The following is a 24,457-nucleotide window of genomic DNA, read 5'->3' on the forward strand; positions in this document are numbered from 1 at the left end:
TTAGATTCACCCCTTAGGTGTGAATGTGTGGGTGTACCGTGTATCACCCTGTGATTAAAATGAATACTTGCATGGAATTGCATACACATACAAACACGAACCAGTATTCACCCACACACCTGACAAGGTACAAGCAACCCAAATAGACAAGGACTGACCTCACAATCTGCTTTTTATCCCACACTCACGCACATGAAAGTCGGTGTATTTTAACACTCGACTCGGTGTTTAATACGCTCATTAAGAGCGGGTACACAGACCACTGATGTGACAGCATTGGCCCCTGGAGTAAAACAATCATCTCTCCTTCTGTCACACAGACTGAGCAGATATGAAAAGCAATCACTCCCCCTACATGGCTCTGAGAAGTCCAGTGTCACCTTTTTAAATATTCATAACCCTTAGCTAGGCTGTTAGAACAGTCAGCAGGCAACATGCTGTTTCTCGCTGACTCTCACTCTGAATCGCTCTTTCTCTTTCTCCAGGCTGTGATCCCCTCCTCCCTCTGTCTCTCACTGTTTTCCTCTCTCTCTCTCTCTCTCTCTCTCTCTCTCTTCTGTTTTGACCGACTTCACTCTGGAGCTAATGAACCTTTTCCCTTCCCTCCCCTTCCCCAAGCCTGCTGGAGATATTCAAGCTATTTACATTTTTATTGATTTTTAAAAGTACTTTTAGCAAGGTGTATTATTATTACCTCCGTTTTTAACTTCTCACATGAGAGCCACTATTATTCTTTTTGTTTACTTTAAGTGAAGTGTGTGGGTATTTGTCAAGAAGTTTTTTGGGTTTTTTTTTTTTTTTAGATCAAAGTGGAATATTGTGTCTGTCTTATGTAATTAAGTCTGAACATTAAAGCAAACAAACCTCTGTGCCTTCCCTCTGAAGCCCCAATGGAGCTTGGATTGGTTCATAATTAATGGAGCGCAAAGGCATGCTGTTCAACACACCGCACGGTGCTCAGCATATTCCCAGCATTCCTCACTCCTACTGCTGGTGGCTGCATTATTCAGCATCTCGCTCATCTCAGCCAAACCCGATGCCAGATGTGGAAACCCTGAGCCATTCCAATCCTAATCAGTGGGAACCCAGGCGAGAGGAAGTCAGCTAATCACTCTCCTGGGTCTTTATGGCACGCTCTGCCCATGCTTTTATGTTTAATTGTTTGTCTCCTCATTAACCTTACAGGGAGTGTTATATTTCCAGACAGGGGTTGATCAAGCTCCAAAGCTTCTGTTTTCATGAGTCATTTGAGTCGTGAGTCATGGTTTACTTTTCAGATTTCTGTACACCGGATCAAATCTATTCGATGTGATAATTAAGCAAGGTCTTGTACGATGACACAAACTCCGAATCACATGACTTAACATCCCTCATGCAGTCGCATTCAACCCACACTGCAGTGTTCAGACTCCCTGTGTGTGTGTGTGTGTGTCCTTCTGTCACCGTGGGGACGTACTGGAGTGTTCAGTAATCACTCACTTGTGGTGTGTGACTGCAGGCCCCCTGTCTTTATGTGTTCCCTCCTTCGCACTTCACCTCCCTCCTCATTATTGCATTTTTACACAGATAGCAGCCCCCACCCAGGCCTCGAATCTTCTATGCGTCACACACACGCGCACACACACACACACACACACACACACTACATCATTCTTACTTAGCGCCATGGCACTGTGCTAATCGCAGGGGACAAACATTAATCTACATAACTAAAGTTTCCTGACTGGAAACACAGCAGTTTAAGAACTTCACCCACTTTTACTCTGCTTGCTGGTTCATTTCTTATGTCATGCCGAGGCATAATGTGATGATGATGATGGTGGTGGTGATGGCTTTAACAACATTGAAAGATAAAATATTGCACAAGACATGATTAGGAAAGACTCAGCTCTCTGCAGAATGCGTTTATTAATTGGTTGTTGTTTTTTAACCCCCCCCCCCCTTTCTGGCAGAAGGAGGGACATGCGAGGTGATTGCTGCCCACAGATGCTGTAACAAAAACAAGATCGAGGAGCGATCGCAGACAGTCAAGTGTTCCTGTTTACCGGGGAAAGTAGCAGGAACCACAAGGAATAAGCCCTCCTGTGTGGACGGTGAGTGAATTGAGCTGTAAGCTGAAACGGCTGCACTGTTTATGTGTCCCCCCCCTCCCTTTTTTTCTTTTACAGAAACTAAATACATCTTAGGAGGAAAACATATTTTTCCTGTTAGCAGATTTTTAGATTTTGCAGAATATGATGATATAGTGTAGTCCGGAGGTCATAAAAATAAAAACGCATAACCTGACCACACACTGCCATGCTTAAAAATAAGGACTGGATGTGTTTAAGTGGGTGGTATGGTATTTCTGAGCATGTCTCTAGGTCCACTAGTTTCTTCCTACCTCCCAGAAATTAGCTGGTAGGTGGATTGAGTACTCGAAATTGCTCCTAGATGTGTGTGTGTGTGTGTGTGTGTGTGTGTGTGTGCAGGGTGCCGTATAATAGACTGGTCTTTCATTCAGGGTATATTTCTCCTTCATGCCCAGTGTTCTTGGGTAGGTTCCAGATCCACCATGGCCCTGAGCAAGATAAAGATGAATGATGATGGTTAGTAGTGAAGATGAATAAATGAATGGCTGTTTAAGAGTGCAGTGTTTGAGCAGGCTCTGCACTCAGGTCACTTTTGTAGTATCCTAGCCCAAGGGCCTCTTGAGGGCCTCTTATTATTACCACTCTGTCCTTTTGACAAATGAGTCGCTTTGAGCTCCTTCTGTGGGGAAAAAAACATTAGCCTCAACTGTGGCGGGAAATACCAACCAAACATCACATTTCACACCAGCATAATGACCTGGATAAGCCACAAATATACATCCCTAAGGAACGCAGTGCAGTCTTAATTACGGAAATTGCTTGGGCCAGTAAGTGCTTGTACTCAGGGTTAACCCGTCTCATTTGCGGTGCGGCCGATTGTAAATCTCACTTACTCTGAAATGATGGATGGAGTTGATCCACTGGTGGTCATTAAAAGCAGATCATTGATGGTATCCTCTATCTTATGTGAGCTGAAGCTGATTATGTCACACTTCTAAGATAGTAGACCGCAACTCCCATTATCCTCAGCCCACAAACTCATCACCCGACCAAGTACAGGCTCAGATCAGGTATAACATTATGATCACTGAGAGGTGAAGTGAATAAGACTGATGATCTCCTCATCATGGCCCCTGTTAGTGGGTGGGATATATTAGGCAGCAAGTCAACATTTTGTCCTTAAAGTTGATGTTAGAAGCAGGAAAAATGGACAAGCGTAAGGATTTGAGCTTTGAGTTTGACGAAGGGCCAAATTGTGATGGCTAGACCACTGGATCAGAGCATCTCCAAAACTGCAGCTCTTGTGGGGTGTTCCCGGTCTGCAGTGGTCAGTATCTATCAAAAGTGGTCCAAAGAAGGAATAGCAGTGAATCGGAGACAGGGTCATGGGCGGCCGAGGCTCATTGATGCACGTGGGGAGTGAAGGCTGGCCCGTGTGATCTGATCCAACAGATGAGGTACTGTTGCTCAGATTGCTGAAGAAGTTAATGCTGGTTCTGATAAAAAGGGGTCAGAATACACAGTGCATCACAGTTTGTTGTGTATGGGGCCGCATAGCAGCAGACCAGTCAGGGTGCCCGTGCTGACCCCTGTGCACTGCTGAAAGCACCGACAATGGGCACGTGAGCACCAGAACTGAACCACGGAGCAATGGAAGAAGGTGGCCTGGTCTGATGAATCAGGTTCTGAATACACAGTGCAGGACGGGTCAGGGCTGTTTTGGCAGACTATTAGGCAGGTGGTCATAATGTTATGCCTGGTCGGTGTATCTACTCACTCGTCTCTGCTCACAGTAACCGGATTATTAATGACACTAACGGGTTTGCAGTCACACAGTTTCCTTTAATGAACCCGGGCCCAGTGTTACTCGAGTGTAACTAGCACTGTTTCTGAGTCTGAAGCTCGGCTTCCTGCCTGTTTTTATCAGTGTTTTGACAATAACTTACTTCACATATTCTGAATTAGCATGTTTTGCTAATTGCCTGATCATTTGCCTGCCTTATGTTTTTTTTTGTTTGTTTGTTTGTCTTGCCTAATCCCTTGCTTTATTTGCAACAGGAGTTTGAATAAAACCAGCATCTGTCTGTCTGCTTCATTAAACCAATGTGCTGGAATGTTGGACCTGTCAGAAACCAGTACTTCCATTTCCTATAGCTATGGGATATTGTTTTACTCTATGAAGGCTGAGAGTGTTTTTTAACACTGTGTTTTTTATCAGGAGGAAGTTTTGCCTGAGGTGATACTGATATTGCTTTTTTTAAACCGTGTAACTTTGGCCAGTTTGAACTAGTTAAGGAGCAGAGAGAGGAGAACAATGGGATTTCTAGCTTAAAAATATCAAATCTAAACAAAGAGGTCAGCAAACAGGTCAGAAATCTGAGCACAGAGGGAATGTCATGGTTCCCACGGCAACAAACACCATGTGCTTTTGTTTTGTTCATCTTTCTCATTTCTCATTTACTTCTTAAATGTCACAAGCAGAGCCAAGGAGAACGGAGCCAAGGAGAACGGAGCCAATGAGAACAGAGCAGACATAAATGCAGTGATTGGTTTATTGGAGTTTTTAAGTTCACTCATGAGCTTGTTTTCAGGTCAAAACATTTTTAACTTTGATTATTGAGAAACTCTGTTTAATGATATCATGAGAGTTCACTAACTGCTGCTTCGATTTATGTTGATGATTTTTCAATATGCCCTTCCTTCCTTCCTTCCTTCCTTCCTTCCTTATTTCAAGCATGTTGAATTTATAAACAGACTACACTGTAAGCTCGATGAAATTTCTCTGCTTACTCCACATTCTTTATGAATCGTCTAATGGAGCGAAACATAACAGTTATCTGCTCAATTAGTTTTAATGATGGTTCCAACCACTCAAGAGATTAAATAGATAAACGTTAAATCACGTGGCCGTGCTTTCAGTTTCCCAATTAGTTTTGTTATTCCGGTGTCAGGTGTAATATGTCAAACAGTGACACTAAAGGTTGTACTATGATGGAAAAAGAAACCAGTATTTAAAAAATATTGTGACTAATACATACTGTTGTAGAATATCTGACAGAAATATTGCAGGGAATCTAAAATGTGGACAGGAAGCTCATTCACGCTGTTCCTGAAATAAGCCTTAGTTGAAATCAGTATTATGCTATTGTTACTATACCAAATGACCATGTGCATGATGAGGGCTTAAAAAGCTTTCCGCATTCAGAGCACATCAGTTTTATATCACTGTGCCAGATTGCTCTCCTTCTCTGCATATAATGGCCTCAGTTCTTGTCATTTCAAAATGATCACTCTTTCACCGAGCAAAGTGAGTGAAATTGATAGCTTTTTATAAGGTCTACACTGTCTGGTCTTTTGACAAGTCATTGAAATGAACCATGAACTTAAACTGTATTTATGTCAATTTCCGCCCATTACTGCCAGCAAATCTGTCGGAATTATAGGTGATGTGATATTAGACTAGAAATGAATTCGAATGAACCAGTGTGTAGCATTTTGCTGCATCATAATGCCTTATGTGGGGCAACATGTAGAACAGAAAACAAGACAAATGTGTAGACGATTTAATCTACTGTCATGTCACATACTGACTTATTAACCATCAGCTGTTGGTTAAAGGACTGTGTAAGGACTGGGACGATCATAACAGTTCGATTAAACTCGCAAATACAGTATGCTAAAAAATCAGGCATAACATTATGACCACCTGCCTAATATTGTGTTGGTGCTGCCAGAACAGCCCTGACCCGTCCTGCACTGTGTATTCTGACCCCTTTCTATCAGAACCAGCATTAACTTCTTCAGCAATTTGAGCAACAGTAGCTCGTCTGTTGGATCGGATCACACGGGGCAACCTTCTCTCCCCACGTGCATCAATGAGCCTCGGTTCACCACTGTTCCTTCCTTGGACCACTTTTAATAGATACTGACCACTGTAGACCACTTGTCCATTTTTCCTACTTCTAACACATCAACGTTGAGGACAAAATGTTGACTTGCTGCCTCATATATCCCACCCACTAACAGGTACCATGAGGAGGACATCATCAGTCTTATTCACTTCACCTGTCGGTGGTCATAATGTTATGTCTGATCTGTGTATTTTACATTCTGGTTTGTTATTCAGCTCCTTGTCTGAAAGCATGTTATCCAGTAACTACACCGAATGATTCAGGAACAACAGTAACAGTAAGAGCAATGTTATGGAGTTAGAAGAGTGAGGAATATAATTCTGGACACGCTGAAATATAGGTAGGCAGCCGGTCAGACAAAATGGTCTGTTAGTATTGTTTGAGAAAGAGCTGAAGGCTGAAAGTGCTGCAGTGTTATACAAATTACGGTCATCTGCCATTACTAATATGAAGCAGATGCTGGGCTATGAGGAAAATGATCATACTGTGTTTTTACACACACACACACACACACAAATATATATATTATATATACAGTTATAGGAACATCTATAAAGCACAGTTTAATGACTTGTCAACAAGGACTGGAACTAACTTGTGCAGGTTAAAATTTTCTGACCATGGTTAGACGCCACAAATGTAAAGCTAATATTTTTTTACAGGAAAAAGAAAATAGAATAGAATTAATTTCCTATGCCAGCCTGGATCAAATTCATAAGTATGGATCACATCCACTAATTCAGTGGACTATTACCAGTATTAGTATTTATGCATGAAGTGTTCCTTTTTCAACCTGCAAAAAAAGTGTTGATGAAGAGGATGTTTCCCACAGCCTCTATAGTGGTGGGGAAATGGTGGTGTGAGATGGAACCGTGTCTGGAGGGAGAAGAGTGCAAGACTTTGCCAGACAACTCGGGCTGGATGTGCTACTCTGGGAACAAGATCAAAACCACCAGGGTGAGAACTGGTTCATATGCATGAATTAACATGGTGATATTATTCAAAGCATAATAATGTACGTGTGTGTGTGTGTGTGTGTGTGTGTGTTTCAGAACACTCATCCCTATACATCATTGTAGCAGCAGGAGCAGTTCAGTGCAAAACAAAGGTTTGTTAGCTTCACTCCATCCACCCTGCTTAACTGTTAAAATCCCAATGATAATTCATTTCCTGAATAGATTAAAGATCTTTTTGGAAAGGATTGTGTGTTTAGATGTTCAGTTAAGTATCTGTAGGTAATTTGTAATCACACAGCCATAAGTGATCAGTGTTTAAATCACAGGAGTGGGAGTATATAGTATCTGTTCATGCTCAAGACACACACACCTACACACACAATCCCGTGCCGACTACATACACCTCATTTTAATATGAACTGTTTGTTTTGACCTTTATTAAAACTGCTTGTTGTAGAGCTTTCAGCTGTGTGTTTGTTGCACTTAAGCATCAGTAAGTCACATGACCTCGACGTATCTGAAGGCCAAACCTGTGCAAGGAAGCTAGAAGTATTTCTTCTCGGAAAAAGTTTATATTTTATATTTTATTGTTGTGCATTTTATACTTTGCCAATACCAAGTTTTGTTTACTTTTCCCATAGGATATCATGATTTTTTTCTGCAATAGATTAGATATATACACACTTCATTGCCAAAAGTTTTGGGACACCCCTCCAAATCATTGAATTCAGGTGTTGTTTTTCAGGGGTTGGGCTCGGCCCCTTAGTTCCAGTGAAAGGAACTCTTAATGCTTCAGCTTCATACCAAGACATTTTGGACAATTTCATGCTCTTTGTGGGAACAGTTTGGGGATGACCCCTTCCTGTTCCAACATGACTGCACACCAGTGACCAAAGCAAGGTCCATAAAGACATGGATGAGTGAGTTTGGTGTGGAGGAACTTGACTGTCCTGCACAGAGTCCTGACCTCAACCCCATAGAACACCTTTGTGATGAATTAGAGTGGAGACTGTGACCCAGACCTTCTTGTCCAACATCAGTGCCTGACCTCACAAATGCGCTTCTAGAGGAACGGTCAAAAATTCCCATAAACACACTCCTAAACCTTGTGGAAAGCCTTCCCAGAAGAGTTGAAGCTGTTATAGCTGCAAAGGGTGGGACAACTCCATATTACATTCATGTGCATGTAAAGGCAGACGTCCCAAAACTTTTGGCAATACAGTGTATTACTTGAGGTTAATCTTTCCTGATGTGTACACACACATTACATCTATAAACCTGATTCATACAGGACCAAAAATTCCCAGAGATCCAAACAGGCCTTTTCTTAAACCATGACCACAGAGCCATAACTGTAAATTATCACGAATTTTGCATTACTGTTTATCAAACATCATAAGACATCTCTAATAATATAGTGTATTTATACATTTTTGATTATTAATATTGCAGTCATTGATTTGTGCATTATTTATTTTAGGAATACAACAGGACAGGACAAATAATCTACTCCAGTGGAAGGAAGCTGGTGAACTTGGCGGCGCATTTCAGGCGGCTGTTTCATTTCCACTTTCTACCCAATAACTTGACCAACATCTGACCGAGGAAGAATGGACATTTTCTCATTCATGATTTGCTTCATTTAGGTTTGCGCTGTAAATCCTTGGTAATCTGAGACTTTACCCTGATCGTTTGACCCAAAATCTCGTTTTCGTTCATGACATTCCCGGTGATCCTTATTTCCAGAATTGACCGAGCTAACAAACTCACCTACACGCTGGCGAGTCATTAGAGAAGGAAGAAGACTTTTCATGAGAATCAGCCGGGACAAAAACCTCATCAGGTGTCATCGAGAAGCTCACTGCATTTCTCCTGCAACTAAAATGGACTGTTAAGGACACGTGTAACATAAAAACTCATTATATAATTGTCTAACCCCAAATATCTGACATGGTTATGTGGTTCAGCAAAGCGGCAGATGAACATAATCTTGTGGTAAATTAAAGTGAACCCACTGCTAACTGTGATTTAAAAGAGACAAAAGCACAATAATGCAATGCAGAGTGTTTGGAAAAGATGGTATCGTCATCCTCCATGCGCTCGTGAAGCTCCAGTCCAGCTCTAGCTGATTTTCCCAGTTTCTGGTTCATTAAGCTAATGATAAATTGATAGAACATCACTGAGAGGACTCCAGTGTGAAAGCTCTGAGACTTATTATCCAAGCCAACGAGGTCTGATGGAAATCTGCTGCTGCATGCAGATATCAAATAGCATGGCATTTAAATACTCCGAGGCAGATTTTTATTCTAGGGCTTTGCTTTCATTAAAAAAAATGCTGGTCAAATCTGAAATGTTAAGATGGCTTGTGATCCATGGATGCTCGGAGATCTGAACGTCCTGAATGCCACTTCAGAGAAAATCTGTTTGCGTCTGAATGAGTGACGACATTTACTTTCATATTCTGTTTTGTTTTTTGTTTTTTTTTGTTTTTTAGCCATACACATAGCATCAGTAAAAGTCAGTCTGTGAGAGGACGTGACCTGTATAAGAAACAGCATACAGTATAGATGAAAAAACAAAACCTACAAAAACCTACAAAGTGGTGAAAGTGTAAAGAAAAACGTTGGGAACATTTCTCCTACAATACGATCAGATTTGTTAAAAAGCCAAATCCTCCCTTTTTTTCCTACTGTATCTATAGTCCTGATTGTTAAAAAATAAAATTCAATAAAACCAGAGGGCCGGTTATATGATTGTGTCTACAGATGGAAGCATGCAGATGGACTGAATACGGAGGCCGAGAAGTGAAAAACACAATAACTAATCCACAAACACAACAAAGATTCAGACAGAGCGGAAAAGGTAGGTATAGGTTGCAAATGGAATTCTTCCCTCTGATTGCACGAGACATCTGTCACTCAGGATCTACAGGAAGTAGGAAATTGTGTGTTTAACTTTATCTCTTGTACATGTGTGGAGTTCTGCCTTCACTTTAAACCATTTTAAAAAATCTTTTAAAGACAATAACAAACATATATATTTATCTTTATAAGAAAATAGATTCAGCTCTACTGTGAGGAAGGACGTTCATATGGTGTGATGTTGGAGATACTGATAGCGTATCATGGAGTAAAGATTAGTTTGCGATCTCTAAAAACACACCAGGTATGTTTGGAAGAGCAAACTATTCCAGATTAAAGGATGTAAGGAGCGCTATAAGAGCAGAGCTGTGTTACACACACCAATCCACTTTCTACTGCTGCAGCTACTGCTGGACTTCCTGGAGATCCTGAGTGACCGATGTCTCGTCCAATCAGAGGGAAGAATTCTGTTCGCAGACTATACCTACCTTTTCCGCTTTGTCCGAATCGTCCTTGTGTTTGTGGATTTGTTATTGTGTTTTGCGCTTCTCGGCCACCGTAACTGAAGGACGTCAGGACAAACCCCTGGGACCTCCTCCTGACAGCTAACTCATTTACCCATTTCATATTAAAACTCCTAAATGTAATATCACAGTGTAAAATGCTTCACTGTTTATTCATGGAAGAAATATTATTTTGCTGTATTATTTATTATACCTATACATATCGATCATATGGTTGCTATATTTGTACAAATGTTTGTACACAGCCATGATATTGTAAACCAGACCGATTTTAGGATCAGGAAAACCATTTTATTCATGCAGACGAGGCATACAACTGCACCGTTATGTGTCCTCTGTATTTTAGTGAGCATTGATGGGGATTGATATGGACTTGCAGGTTGTGTTTGAATATAAACTATATGTCCAAAAGTATGTGGATGCCCCTGTGTTCAACATCGCAGTCCAAATCCATGTGTATTAATATTGAGTTGTGTCCCTTCTTATAGCCTCCACTCTTCTGGGAAGGCTTTCCGCCAGATATTAAAGCGTGACTGTAGGGATTTGTGCTCATTCAGTCACAAGGACTCTGTGCAGGTCATTCGAGTTCTTTTGCACCAGTCTTGGCAAACCGTGTCTTTTTAGGCTTTGCTTTGTGCACAGGGGAATTGTCATGCTGGAACATTTTCAGGGCGGTTAGTCCTAGTGAAAAGGGAATCTTAAAGGAGAAATTCACTTCCAGAACAAAAATCTACAGATAATTTCCTCACCCCCTGGTCATCCAAGATGTTCATGTCTTTCTATCTTCAGTCGTAAAGAAATGATGTTTTTTGAGGAAAACATTTCTCCATATAGTGGACTTCAATGGTGCCCACGAGTTTGACCTTCCTGAATGCAGTTTAAATGCAGCTTCAGAGAGCTCTAAACCTCCATCCCAGCCCAGGAACAAGGCTCTTATCTAGCCACACCATTGGTCATCAATAATTGTAGACTTTTTAACCACAAATGCTCGTCTAGCACTAGCTCTGGGATGCGCGTCCGCGACGCTATATACTACGTAATCACATCAGAAGGTCACACGTGATGTAGGCGGAGCTACAGACCCAGTGTTTACAAAGCGAACGTGCAAAGACCAAGGAAGTGCAAACACTCTTTACTCACAATAAGGTACATATAACTTTGTGTCATTCCACAATGTAAATTATTTCTACATTTTTGTTCTGGAAGTGAACTTCTCAGCAGCACACAGAGACATTCTAAAATTGTGAGAAGACCCACATATGGTCCACATACTTTTGCTTCGGTCAGACCTCCACATGCTTTTGCGCATATTGTGTATTATTTAGAAGTGTAGTTTGGTGTGTTGCTGTGGCGCAGTGATGTTTAGATTAGATTAGATTTCTCTTAAAGAATGGCAGGCTGATATTTCTCCAGGTGTACCTACCTACCAGGCTCACTGAGACAACGTACAGGAAATGTTTTGTTCCGTCCTCGCTGTCATGTACAAACTGTGTTTCAGTGTTTAGTTGTACGTTCACAAACAAGCTAACTGTCCAAAAAATTTAAAGCATAAACAAGAAAATGAGGAAAAGCTCATTTGCTTTATTATTATCTTTTTTCTTTTTGTTACTTTGCTATTTGATTTTTGGCCTTTAGTCAATTTAATAAAAAATGCTGCTTCACCCCAGATGTCTTTGGCAGGCAGTAATCCTGCTGCCCTCCCGCTGTTGCACCACTCTGTCCACATCAGGGCAGGTGCATTTTTTTCTGACTATTAAAATATCAACTCATTGGGTAGATATTGACTTAAACATCACCAAATTAGTAATATGCATATTTTATAACCACAAATTATACTTGCACATATTCATGAACGCATTAAGATTATGAACATGTTTCTTAGTAAGGTATGATTTTTTTAGGTGATGGTGGTGAGAATAGTTTCATGGATATTCTTCATCTGATGAACAATAGCAACATGTAGAACTGACATTCACCAATTTCAATAAATCTGATGATTTCATTGTCCAGGTTATTTTATTATAGCTTGATTTGGGGAACAGTCATGAATGGATAAGTAAATAATTCTTTTTTTGCTGTGGGGAAATTTTGCTGCCATGGTCTGGGTCCATCTGAACTCCACCTGAATTCCACCTGAAGTCCACCTGAAGTCCACCTGAAGTCCACCTGACCTCCATCTGAAGTCCACCTGTATTCCACCTGAACTCTACCTGACCTCCACCTGAATGCAACCTGTATTCCACCTGAAGTCCACATGAAGTCCACATGAAGTCCACCTGAAGTCCACCTGAATTCCACCTGAACTTCACCTGACCTCCACCTGAATTCAACTTGAATTCCACCTGAACTCCACCCGAACTTCACCTGAAGTCCACCTAAACTCCACCTGAACTCCACCTGAACTCTACCAGAACTCTACCTAACCTCCACCTGTATTCCATCTGAGCTCACAATTGAACAGAAAGGGAGACATTTCTGTCCAGATTGTTGTAGAGTCTTCCAGGTTGTGTAGCAGTGTCTTTCCCAGTTCACCAGATCTCACCCAACTCAACACTTCTGGGAGTGATCTGTTAATCGTCCAGCAACTTTATTCTGCAGATATCTTAAAATTACAATTTGTGCAACTCTAGAATTAATAATAATCATAAGCAGAATTTCAAGATGATGGTCAGTTTACTATGTTGAAAAAAGATCTTTTTAAAAAACATGACATTATATTATTCCATACATCCATTTTCTGTACCAGTGATCCAGCACAGGGAATCCAGAGGGACTCAGGGCACGAGGTGGAGGACACCCTGGTGCGACACACACACATACACACTCATTCACACACTGTGGACAGTTTGGAGATACTGAATACACCGACTATACGTGTCTTGGTCCTGGGGATAACAAAACTCTACACACAGGGTAGATGCAGGACTTGAACCTCCAACCCTGAAGGTACAAGGTGAACATTCTAATCACTAATCCACCATCACATTAGTGTGCAATGATATGAGTTTTTGTTTGACACACAACAGAGCTGTTAATTGATTAAAAGTATTTACTTTTCAGTTCTCTCTCTCTCTCTTTTTTATTTTACAGTGTACATTGACTAGCTCCTTTGCTTTTCCCTTTTCCTAAATGTTTGTCTCCTTGCTGCTTTAAAAATCCTTTGCTCTGGTTTTCAGATTTTTCAACTTCTCTTCTTCGATCACTCTAGTGCTTTCCTATTAACCAAAGCAATTATGTTGCACTCAAGCACAACAACAACGCACAAGCTCCAACTTCAAGCTCACGGCATCTCAGATGAGCGAACCAGCAGAGAGATCAGAAATCATTAGAGGTTCAAGCCATCATTATGGAGAAGTCGGGTTTTACCTCACCGTATTTGTACATGACAAGATTCCTGGTCAGATTTCTCCTGGAGGAAGCAGAAGTTTTCAGAAGAAATCAGCACTGAAATTCACATAAATGAATGTCACCGCTCACCGTAATGTTTAGTCATTGTAATAAATAAATGAATTTTCAACAAGTGGTGACATATCTAGGTTTCTAATTTGAAGTGAATTAACGTTTCGGTTCACACTAGAAAGTCCAAGTGCTCTGTCAGGCAGCTATTAACACCATTACGAATGTCAATAGTATTTAAATTTATTCTCCTCAACATGCAGATGCCGTGTTCTCTTAATCTCTGCCGAAAGCCATGCAGAGGCGTGTTGGACCTCCCCAGGGGCCTTTAGCACATACGGTGTGCAATAATAACACTAATATCCAGCTTCCTGCATTTCCAGTCAGAACAATGACTCCCTAGGAGAGTTTGACTGTATACCATTAAGACTAAATTGTATTCCTTCGCAACATTTTAAAAATCTATCTGTTCCCGGCTTCATTCGAAGGAGATTATATGGTGTGTGTGAATAGATTTCATAAATTCTTTCATTTTGAATGTCTTAGTATTATTTTGGATTGAGAAGGCAGCTCAGGGAGGCAATTAACGGTGAAAGAACAATTTATTCGAAAAATGGAAATAATATAAATCATCAGAAACAACAAGCAATATTCTTAGAAGAACAGGACTGGGCTGTCCATTCATCAGGGCTATTCTTAAGAAACGTTAAAAAGCGGGTTAAACAAACATGCACAATTTGGTAAAAATAATAAGAAATCGGAAAGAAAGAAAGAAAAGCTTAACGTTATAAATCTCTCTCTCTCTCTCTCTCTCTCTCTCTCTCTCTCTCTCGGTGCCATACTGAGTGCCATAGTTGTCTCCACAGGCTTGCAGGCGGTGTGTCAAACCAGTCAGATGGAAAATAAATGGGGCCGGCAAGTGTGTGAGTGTGTGCATGTGTGTTAGGGCTTTATTTGAATATTTCCATGTTTCGCTTAGTCAGGTTGTCAGAGGCAGGGAGCTGTGCGGGGACTTTACACCAGTGTCAGAGTGGACATAATTCAGGCTCCAGCAGATATGTGTGTGTGTGTGTGTGTGAATTTCAGTCTGATCTGAAATGTCAACTGCAAGAATAGTATTACTATGCTTATGGCAGAGAGCGAGAAGGGAATAATACAATCATGTAAGTTTGAGAAATGACCTGAACTCCACAGGAAGTATAATACCGAGTCTGTAATACAGCGACATATAAAGTTCATGTAGAGGAAAATTTCTTATTTAGTAAAAACATTTAGAGAGATTTTTTAATGACAATAAACTAAAAAGGAATCGGTCCCTTCTTATAATTGCTCAGAAGAACACAAGAATCATTATTCACAGATCAGGCATAACATTATGACCACCTGCCTAATATTGTGTTGGTCTCCCCTTTTGCCAGAACAGCCCTGATCTGTCGAGGCAGGGACTCCACTAGATCCCTGCTGTGGTATCTAGGCACCAAGATGTTAGCAGCAGATCCTTTGAGTCCTCTAAGTTACAAAGTAGGCCCTCCATACAGGACTTAAAGGATACTTTTGATAGATACTGACCACTGCAGACCGGGAACACCCCACAAGAGCTGCAGTTTTGGAGATGCTCTGATCCAGTGGTCTAGCCATCACAATTTGGCCCTTCGTCAAACTCAAAGCTCAAATCCTTACACTTGTCCATTTTTCCTGCTTCTAACATCAACTTTGAGGACAAAATGTTGACTTGCTGCCTAATATATCCCACCCACTAACAGGGGCCATGATGAGGAGATCATCAGTCTTATTCACTTCACCTCTCAGTGGTCATAATGTTATACCTGATCAGTGTATATATATATTTGTATATATTTGTATACAAAACAACACACACACACTCTTCACACATTCTCTGATTTGTGTACATCTGTGTGTTCTCGACACTTGTAGCTGTAGATGACTGCAGTAACACAGTTCCCATAAAGTGTGATATAAAGTGTATATAAAGTTAGTATCACAGTATATTGACACTGTTGTGTCATTTTCTCATCTGTGCAAAACAGAACAAGGGGCAAGAAAAGAATAAGAAGTTCAGCACAAATGTAGTACGAACAACTGCATCCATGTGGATTCCCAGCCTCTGTGGGTGCAATATCCATCTCTACTCCTGTAGTCATTAACATTTACAGGCTGGCTAAGAGCAGGAATCCAGCAATCATAGCAGCTGGAGTCGAGGGTGGATTTCTAGGACTCCAGACATTGTTGTACATTACTGCTGGAGATCAGCGCATGACTTCTGAAAAGGTCAGCCAAACGAGACTACTTATAGATGATGGAAATTAATTTGATTTTGCAGCCCTGGGTGGCCTGCTCACTTTGGTGGTTTTGACTTTGTTCCCAGAGCTGCAGGACCAGCCGGTGAGGTCAGGAAGAACTTTACATTCCTCGTCCTCCAAGCATGGCTCCATCTGACACCACCACTTCTGATGCACGAGAGATGCTGAGAGAGAGAGAGAGAGAGAGAGAGAGTCAAGAAATTCATCAGTGAACTTTACACTAGTTGGCTTCATCATGTTGAGTATGAATAAATGGATAAAAAAATGAATGAAAGAAAAGAAAAAGAAGAGAAAAAGCTTTCAGACAGCAAAGGATTTCAGTTTGGAAATACTATATACTTTGTGGGTACAAGTACAATGTTGTCAAAATTACATGTTGCAGCCCAAACACGGTCCTCACATGACTACCGCTCAGGTGCTAAAGGACTGCACCAGTTCAGCCCCCTGTTGTGGAGAGCAGAGGAGCACATGGCCGCAGGGCAGGTCAGCAGAAGGCCAACAACCAATCAAAATGGCAGTAAAGGCTGCTGGGAGAGTATCATAGAGCGCAGCACACACAGAAAGGTAAGGCAGTTGCGTTGGGCTGTGGTCTAATGATTACTTCTGTCTACCTTCCAGAGCTACTAATGACAATGAGGATGAGGATCAGTAAAGATGAGGCTCAGTGAGGATGAAGCTCAGTGAGGACAAGGATCAGTGAGAACAAAGCTCAGTCAGGATGAGGCTCTGTGAGGACGAAGCTCAGTGAGGACATGGACCAGTGAAAATGAGGCTCAGTGAGGACAAGTCTCAGTGAGGACGAGGCTCAGTGAGGACATGGACCAGTGAAAATGAGGCTCAGTGAGGACCAGGCTCAGTGAGGACATGGAGCACTGAGGATGAGGCTCCCTAAACTTGCTGCATTCTTTAAGCTCCCTGGATCCTGCCTTGTCGTTGTTTGGCACTGCCAGCAGATCCCTCACCTACTTTTCACTGCACCATGGCTGCATCATGGCTGACCCTGCGCTCTGACCCCAAACACCCCCAGGATGGGATTTCACTGTGCAGTAATGTATATGTGACAAATAAAGACAACCTCCCTGTCTGTGTTAACCCACCGCAGTCGCGATTCCCTTCAACATTAATATTAATCTAAAGCACTAAACTCTTTTCTCACCTCTAAACCAAGCCTGTGATGCCCAGTCCATTATGTTTGGTCACATCTTCACAAATTTTGAGACATTGTGAATATTATGTGGATGTGGACGTGGAATATTACATAGCTTAGTGGTTAAGGTGTTGGATTATTGACTGCCACTGCTGGGCCCCTGAGCAAGACCCTTAACCCTCAGTTGTATAAAATGGGATAAAAATGTAAGTCACTCTGGATAAGGGCATCTACCAAATGCCCATTTAGCCACAAGAGCATTAGTGAAATCAAAAAATGTTGGCCAAATGGTCTGAGGTGCAGTCAACCTTCCAGTTCATCCCAAAGGTGCTCTCCGGGGTTGAGGTCAGGGCTCTGTGCAGGCCACTCAAGTTCTTCTGCATCAGCCATTGCAAACCAGGTCCTTATGGACCTCGCTTTGTGCATGAGGGCATTGTTATGATGAAACAGGTTTGAACCTCTTCGCTCCAGAGAAGGGAAATGTTACAGCATGTAATTAGATTGTTTGGGAAACACCTACATATGGGTATGATAGCCATAATTTTAGCCACATACTTTTGTCTATTCTACACACACACACACACACACAGAAAAAAAACACCAAATTTCAGTGTATACACATAACCACTGCTTTGGATAATTACTCACATAACCACAGACGTGATAGTGGTCGCATCATTCAAACCAAGATTGTTGAAAGAAAGCGTAAAAACAACTCCTTAGTGTTTACTGAAATCAACAAACTCTGTCCTTTTATGGAGAATCCTCAGGACATATATAAGATAATAAGTACAACAGAACAATAATCAGCATTAAAATCATCATTTTGAGATCTTTCTTTGACATTTAGAATAACTGTGAGTCAGTAAAGTTACACTTTCACTAAACTCAGACTTTTCAATGACTTGGCCCGGTGTCCTGCACTGACTGTCCTCTCATTAAGACTTGTGTCATACCGTCCACACATGACGGCCGTGCGTGGGTTGTTCCAGCCACCTGTCCGGTGAGGCATGAGCATTTGACTGTCTGAGATCTTTCCTCAATCTTATTCTTATTGCAACAGCGATGGGCAGCCACCACTTCACATGTGCCAGGTTTTACTCCACCTAAAGCAGAGAAACAGACAGAGAGTGATGATTAACAAGATTTTTGTATAAATATATTTAGAAGAGTAATTTCTGGTATTCTAGGGCCATCACATGGACATTCAAAGTACTACTCCACAAGATGCTGCGTAAAGAATTAAAGAATCAAAACTATATAATTTACATATCATTTTCACATAATTTCATATTTTCATATCTGTCAATCAAACATAATTTAAGAAAACTGTCATTTAACAGTAATGCCGAGTATTTAAACATAATTCTTATGCTTTCTAATAAATTAAAAGAATGACGAAAGACCATCATACCCCAACTCTATCAGTTCATCACATTATACACTATATGGCCAAAAGTTTTGGGACATATGCCTTTACATGCACACGAATGTAATCTGGAGTTGTCCCGCCCTTTGCAGCTATAACAGCTTCAACTCTTCTGGGAAGGCTTTCCACAAGGTTTAGGAGTGTGTTTATGGGAATTTTTGACCATTCCTCTAGAAGCGCATTTGTGAGGTCAGGCACTGATGTTGGACGAGAAGGTCTGGCTCACAGTCTCCGCTCTAATTCATCCCAAAGGTGTTCTATGGGGTTGAGGTCAGGACTCTGTGAAGGCCAGTCAAGTTCCTCCACACCAAACTCACTCATCCATGTCTTTATGGACCTTGCTTTGGTCACTGGTGTGCAGTCATGTTGGAACAGGAAGGGGTCATCCCCAAACTGTTCCCACAAAGAGCATGAAATTGTCCAAAATGTCCTGGTATGAAGCTGAAGCATTAAGAGTTCCTTTCACTGGAACTAAGGGGCCGAGCCCAACCCCTGAAAAACAACACCTGAACTCAATGATTTGGAGGGGTGTCCCAATACTTTTGGCAATGTAGTGTATGGTAACAAGTGGTAACATACACTTTGAAGCCTTTATGTATAAATCATTGAATACAGTATGAGCCCATAATTATGCTCACATAAAAAAAATAAACAGTAACTCAATATTCAACATTTTCAAATGATGTTTATGATAATAATAATAATAATAATAATAATAATAATAATAATGTTATTAAAGGAAAATAATAATGTTACACTTTCTTAATAATGCTGCAAATTGGACAAAGTAAAATAAATGGTTGGTCTGCTTTCCACAGAGCAGGAGTGTCCAGTCTTATCTGGTGTGAGTGCAGGCTTTCGTTCCAATCAAACAGGAGCCACACCTGATTCCACCTGCTTGATCAGATCTTGGCTTTTAATAAAATTCTTTGTGGTATCAACTTGGAATGAAATGAAATAGAATGTAATCTGCACCCACACCACCCCTGGGAATGGACCCACCCTTTTTGTATTGGACACCTCTTTGGATTGGACACCACTGCTCTAGAACCACAGTTAAAATACATAACACATGGTTTTATCATACCGATCTCTAACCTCAGGAAAGATGAGTACCACCTGGATAACATCCCAACAATGGACTCATAGCCAGTAAACTGGTCTGAAATGGCCGCTACACTCATACCACCTCTGTTATATTCATGCTTTGAACCCTTGCTTGACCCGGGGTGATATTGGGGTTTTTAAAAGCCTTAGAGAAATAATAGTCCTTTACACATATTGTCTTTATCTCAATCCAAAATGTTTGTGATTACACATTAGATCACATTTCACAATTAAAGTGTTATTCGTTGTTGTGATAAAGTTATAATTTGTGTAACAAAATATACCAATCAGGCATAACATTATGACCAGTGCCAGGTGAAGTGAATAAGACTGATGATCTCCTCATCATGGCCCCTGTTAGTGGGTGGGATATATTAGGCAGCAAGTCAACATTTTGTCCTCAAAGTTGATGTTAGAAGCAGGAAAAATGGACAAGTGTAAGGATTTGAGCTTTGAGTTTGATGAAGGACCAAATTGTGATGGCTAGACCACTGGATCAGAGCATCTCCAAAACTGCAGCTCTTGTGGGGTGTTCCCGGTCTGCAGTGGTCAGTATCTAGCAAAAGTGGTCCAAGGAAGGAACAGTGGTGAACCGGAGACAGGGTCATGGGCGGCCGAGGCTCATTGATGCACGTGAGGAGAGAAGGCTGCCCCGTGTGATCCGATCCAACAGACGAGCTACTGTTGCTCAAACTGCTGAAGAAGTTAATGCTGGTTCTGATAGAAAGGGGTCAGAATACACAGTGCAGGACGGGTCAGGGCTGTTATGGCAGCACGAACACAATATTAGGCAGGTGGTCATAATGTTATGCCTGGTCAGTGTATAGTACAATAAGACCTTGTTGGCAAAAACAATTGAAATGGAATAAAGTTTCAATTCATATTTTATCATTATTTTGAACTGATTTATCAAATACAGGCGATGAACAACAACATGGCCAAGAAACCAAAGATTACTGCAGTTGCTAGCTGTGAAATTCAGCTCTCAGTTGCAAAACCTTTTTAATAAAAATATAAAACAGGTCAATTTGAGCCAAACACCAGAACAAACATTAAATGAGTACTATTAGTATTTTGTGAATTAGTCAGTGTAGTGGATTAAGCTAGTGGGGTGTTAAGAACATATTAGACCCGAGCTGAGTGTTTCCTGAATGAATAAAGTCACAGTATTGACTTGTCAATTAGTTCTGAGAGGCTAAACCCACAGGCACAGAGGACCTGGTTGATGGTGTCAAATCTCTCCGTTTTGGCCAGCAGATCTCCTGAGGGAAAAAGTCACCAGGGTGTTCAGACCACAAGTAAAAGCAGTAATGGAAACCAAACAAACAACCACTGGAGCTGCAGCCATCAGTGGGAATGCAGTTTAATGTTTGAAAACATGGGATGACCGGGTATCTAGAATTCTCAGTGAATCTTGCCTATGAATTGTGTGGAGTGTAAAAAAAACACCATTGTGAAACTGTACACCAAAAAGTGTGCAAGGAAATGATGTCCCTATGGCCTTCTCTTTGGTGGAAACTCATAATACAACAATATCCTGATGACACTGTACCTAAGGTGTGTAGGTCAGAGACAGGACCCTTTTAAAGAGGTTTTTGTGAAGAAAAATGGACACACAGATTGTCTTTTTGACTGGGCTGAATACAAAAACATTGCTATTCCAATCCAGATCCAATGAGCAAGTCCAGTGCATTGGTCAGATTACGCAGGATTGGTTTTATAAGTTAAACTACCCATTCCTACCGTCCGTGCATAATCCAGGTAGGTGGAAAGTCACCTGATAATCTTAGCTTGTGTCCATCACTGAAGCAAGGTGTTGATCGAGTCCATCACCTCTTTAGGGTTATGGCGAACAGTAAGACAGCTAGCATACTGTCATTGTAACATAACATCCTGCAGCATCATAAAATACATGTATAATTAACTGTAGCTCTTTTATAGCACTGTGGAAAAGGTGACAGCTATCCTGATCTCTGAATCTGTATAGTTTTATGTGTACAAGCTACTTGAGCTACAATTAGATTCTATTTAGTCATTAGAGATGGTCTGAAAGTTCTCCCAAAGGAGCTCTGCTGGTGTGTGTCCAGTAATGAGTCCTAAGAGAGAGAGAGAGAGTTAAAGAGAGAGAGAGAGAGAGAGAGAGAGAGAGAGAAAGAGAGAGAAAGCACTCACCTGGATGTCCCCTAGAGCTTCGGTTGCTGCTGGACACTGACTGAGCGCACAGGAGCCACACGCACACCGGCAGCAGCAGTGTAATCACAAACAGCTTCTCACACATCTACTGGTGGTAAAGAGAAAAAGAGAAGGCGTCCATAGCCATCAGTTTGTTTGTTATTCAGCAGAAGCAGCACAAGCATGCAGTGCAAAGGAAACTCTTATTTCAGCCCAATATGAAAGTGATAGACACTGATATTAAGAGTTAAAGGGTTAAACTAAGTAATAAAAAGTGACACACACCACTTCTCTACTATCTCTCTCTCTCACACACACACACACACACAGAAAGAGAAAGAGAGATTAGTGTTAGTATTAATGTCCTTGGAGTTAATCTGATCTCGATCTTGACTCGCTCTAATATCCTGTACATCCTTTTCTTTCCAGCTCCTTCAGATCACTCGCCTATTCATAGGTTCAGAGACTTAATTAAGAAAAACAGAGATCTCATTTTAAGCTCACGGCTTTGCAGAACTTGGCAGTCAATACAAAGATGCAGAGGGTTCTAATATCTAATAAGTAAGTAAGTAAATAAATAAATAAATAAATAAATAAATAAATAGATTGGTCTGATTAGTTTAGAAAAATGTGGATATCTTGAGAGGTACGGATTACAGAATATTTGTCCTGTATGATGGTTTCTAACAATAATTGCAGAGAACTTAGAACTTTTATTTTTAAAGGAAATTTTTTAAAAAACAAACAAAAAACTTTTACTCAAACTTAGACAGTGCTCAAATCTCTCTCTCTCTCTCTCTCTCTCTCTCTCTCTCTCTCTCTCTCTCTCTCTATATATATATATATATATCATGACCCATCAGATGTTTTACATCACAGCACACAATAGTATTGTCCTAAACAGTCCAAGAAGTACAAACCTACAGCAACCATTATAACTAAAGACAGGCATGGATCTTACCTTTTAAATTCCTGTAGCTGAAAAAAGAAGAAGAGAGGGTTCTGGGTGTTGCACCTTGCGTCCTTGTCGTGGAGTTAGAAGTGAGTCGGATGTCTGATGCTGAGGAAAATCAGATACATCATTTTGCGTCGGAAAAGCATCCTGGAACTTGATCACTTGTTCATAAAGTGACCTAAAAAGTGACTTCTAAGTTGGACGAAGTTGATTAAGAGCGCGCGCAGGATCGGGCGTCTCGCGCGTCTCGCGCTTTCTCAGTCACACCCCGTATTGTTCATGTACACAAGTGTGTGTGTGTGTGTGTGTGTGTTCTCTCTGTAAATGTCATCCAGTTTTGCAAGAAAACAACGAATCAGTATCCAGCACCAGACCTGTCTAAAAGAAAAAAGAAATTAAAAAAAAGAGAAAGAAAGGAATCAACAAGAGAGCAACAAATTGCCTTGAATTGAGTCTGTGTTTTTTTGCAGCATATGATGCCTACACTACAGATGTCTTCATTTCTTGTTGTGTGGGCGAGTCAGGGAGCAAGTTCACTTAAAGTCATCCTGCGCACAAGGCTTTATCCAGGGTACAAACTTAATCAAAAGACCATCTGCTTCAGCAGACCGCTCCCGTTATTACTCCAAAGCTGATTACTTTAATGCTGATGATCAGTGGGCGAGGAGAGGGTCACTGATTTACTGGTCTGCTTCATTCTGTTCGAGTCTGGACACCACTGAGAAACTGCTGTCAGTATAACTAACGGATTATGCTTCATGGCGTGGAATCACTGAAAACTGCAGCGAAGGGAAAGCCTGGGAAATTATAAGGAAAAGGGAAAAAAAGCTCGACCGCATTTATGTTAAACTTTTTTTTTTTCTGTTTTAATGTTTTTAATTATACATAATGCATGTTTTAAGTTGTTTATCAGTGTAAATAAGTTGACAAAACAGCATGCACCAAAACAGTTTATTATTCCATTTCCGTAATTTCTATATTAAACTTAGAAAGAATAAAAGAAAATGGCTGTTTAAGAACCAGGAAAAAAATTCAGTGTTACAGTAAATATAACGAAAAATAAATCTGTGATTTTTAAACACACACACACACACACACACACACACATTTTTTTTAGAATAACTTAAACGCATTAAATGCGGTGCAAAATGAATTTATGTGAATAAAGCATAAAAGTGAAATGATACAACGTGTAGAGCTCACAAAACTAAAAAAAAAAGAAGAAAAGGAGAAGGAGGAGGAGACGATGAAGGAGAAGAAGTAAAAGAAGGAGAAGAAGGTTTTATATTTTTATTATTTTATACTGCATGCTTTGAGGAACGTTTTTTTTAATTCGATTTAATTCACATAAGTAAAACTGGTTTAATTTTGAGCTATTTGTGATATTTGGATTTGTGTATATTTGTATGTAACAGTGTTTATGTAGAACATTCTCTGTTGTGTGTCTCATCCTCTGAACAGTTCCCTACAACAAAAAAGACCTTACTCAAAAGCAAATCATTCACTCTGGTTGTGTTATTTTTGTGACACTGTTATGCATTACATATGTGCTATTTTTTTCATCATTATTATTATTATTTGGCATATCTGCATCCTCTATTACTGT

At 40.7% G+C, this 24,457-nt stretch overlaps 2 protein-coding genes across 3 annotated transcripts in view; one reads left to right on the plus strand and one right to left on the minus strand.

Moving 5' to 3' along the window:
* Nucleotides 1-12,390, plus strand: part of tafa1a (TAFA chemokine like family member 1a) — a 66,938-nt gene extending 54,548 nt beyond the window's left edge. Inside the window, exons 3-6 of one of the 2 annotated variants that reach the window (XM_058409220.1) lie at nt 1,953-2,093; nt 6,816-6,940; nt 7,036-7,091; nt 8,420-12,390. In XM_058409220.1, coding sequence (XP_058265203.1) covers nt 1,953-2,093; nt 6,816-6,940; nt 7,036-7,062 — 293 coding nt within the window. In that variant the 3' untranslated portion in view covers nt 7,063-7,091; nt 8,420-12,390. The remainder of the gene's footprint in view (nt 1-1,952; nt 2,094-6,815; nt 6,941-7,035; nt 7,092-8,419) is intronic. The other variant, XM_058409221.1, reaches the window with a different exon arrangement.
* A 1,925-nt stretch (nt 12,391-14,315) lies between these two features.
* Nucleotides 14,316-23,349, minus strand: LOC131365636 (chemokine-like protein TAFA-2). The gene is made up of 4 exons (XM_058409353.1): nt 22,858-23,349; nt 21,897-22,002; nt 18,145-18,294; nt 14,316-16,205 (listed from the first exon to the last, which is right to left on the minus strand). Exons 2-4 carry the CDS (start codon nt 22,000-22,002, stop codon nt 16,045-16,047), a joined length of 417 nt encoding a protein of 138 aa, XP_058265336.1. The 5' UTR covers nt 22,858-23,349; the 3' UTR covers nt 14,316-16,044.
* Between the last annotated feature and the right edge of the window lie 1,108 nt (nt 23,350-24,457).

This window comes from Hemibagrus wyckioides, linkage group LG15 (genome assembly GCF_019097595.1).
Source record: "Hemibagrus wyckioides isolate EC202008001 linkage group LG15, SWU_Hwy_1.0, whole genome shotgun sequence".
Taxonomy (NCBI): Eukaryota; Metazoa; Chordata; class Actinopteri; order Siluriformes; family Bagridae; genus Hemibagrus; species Hemibagrus wyckioides.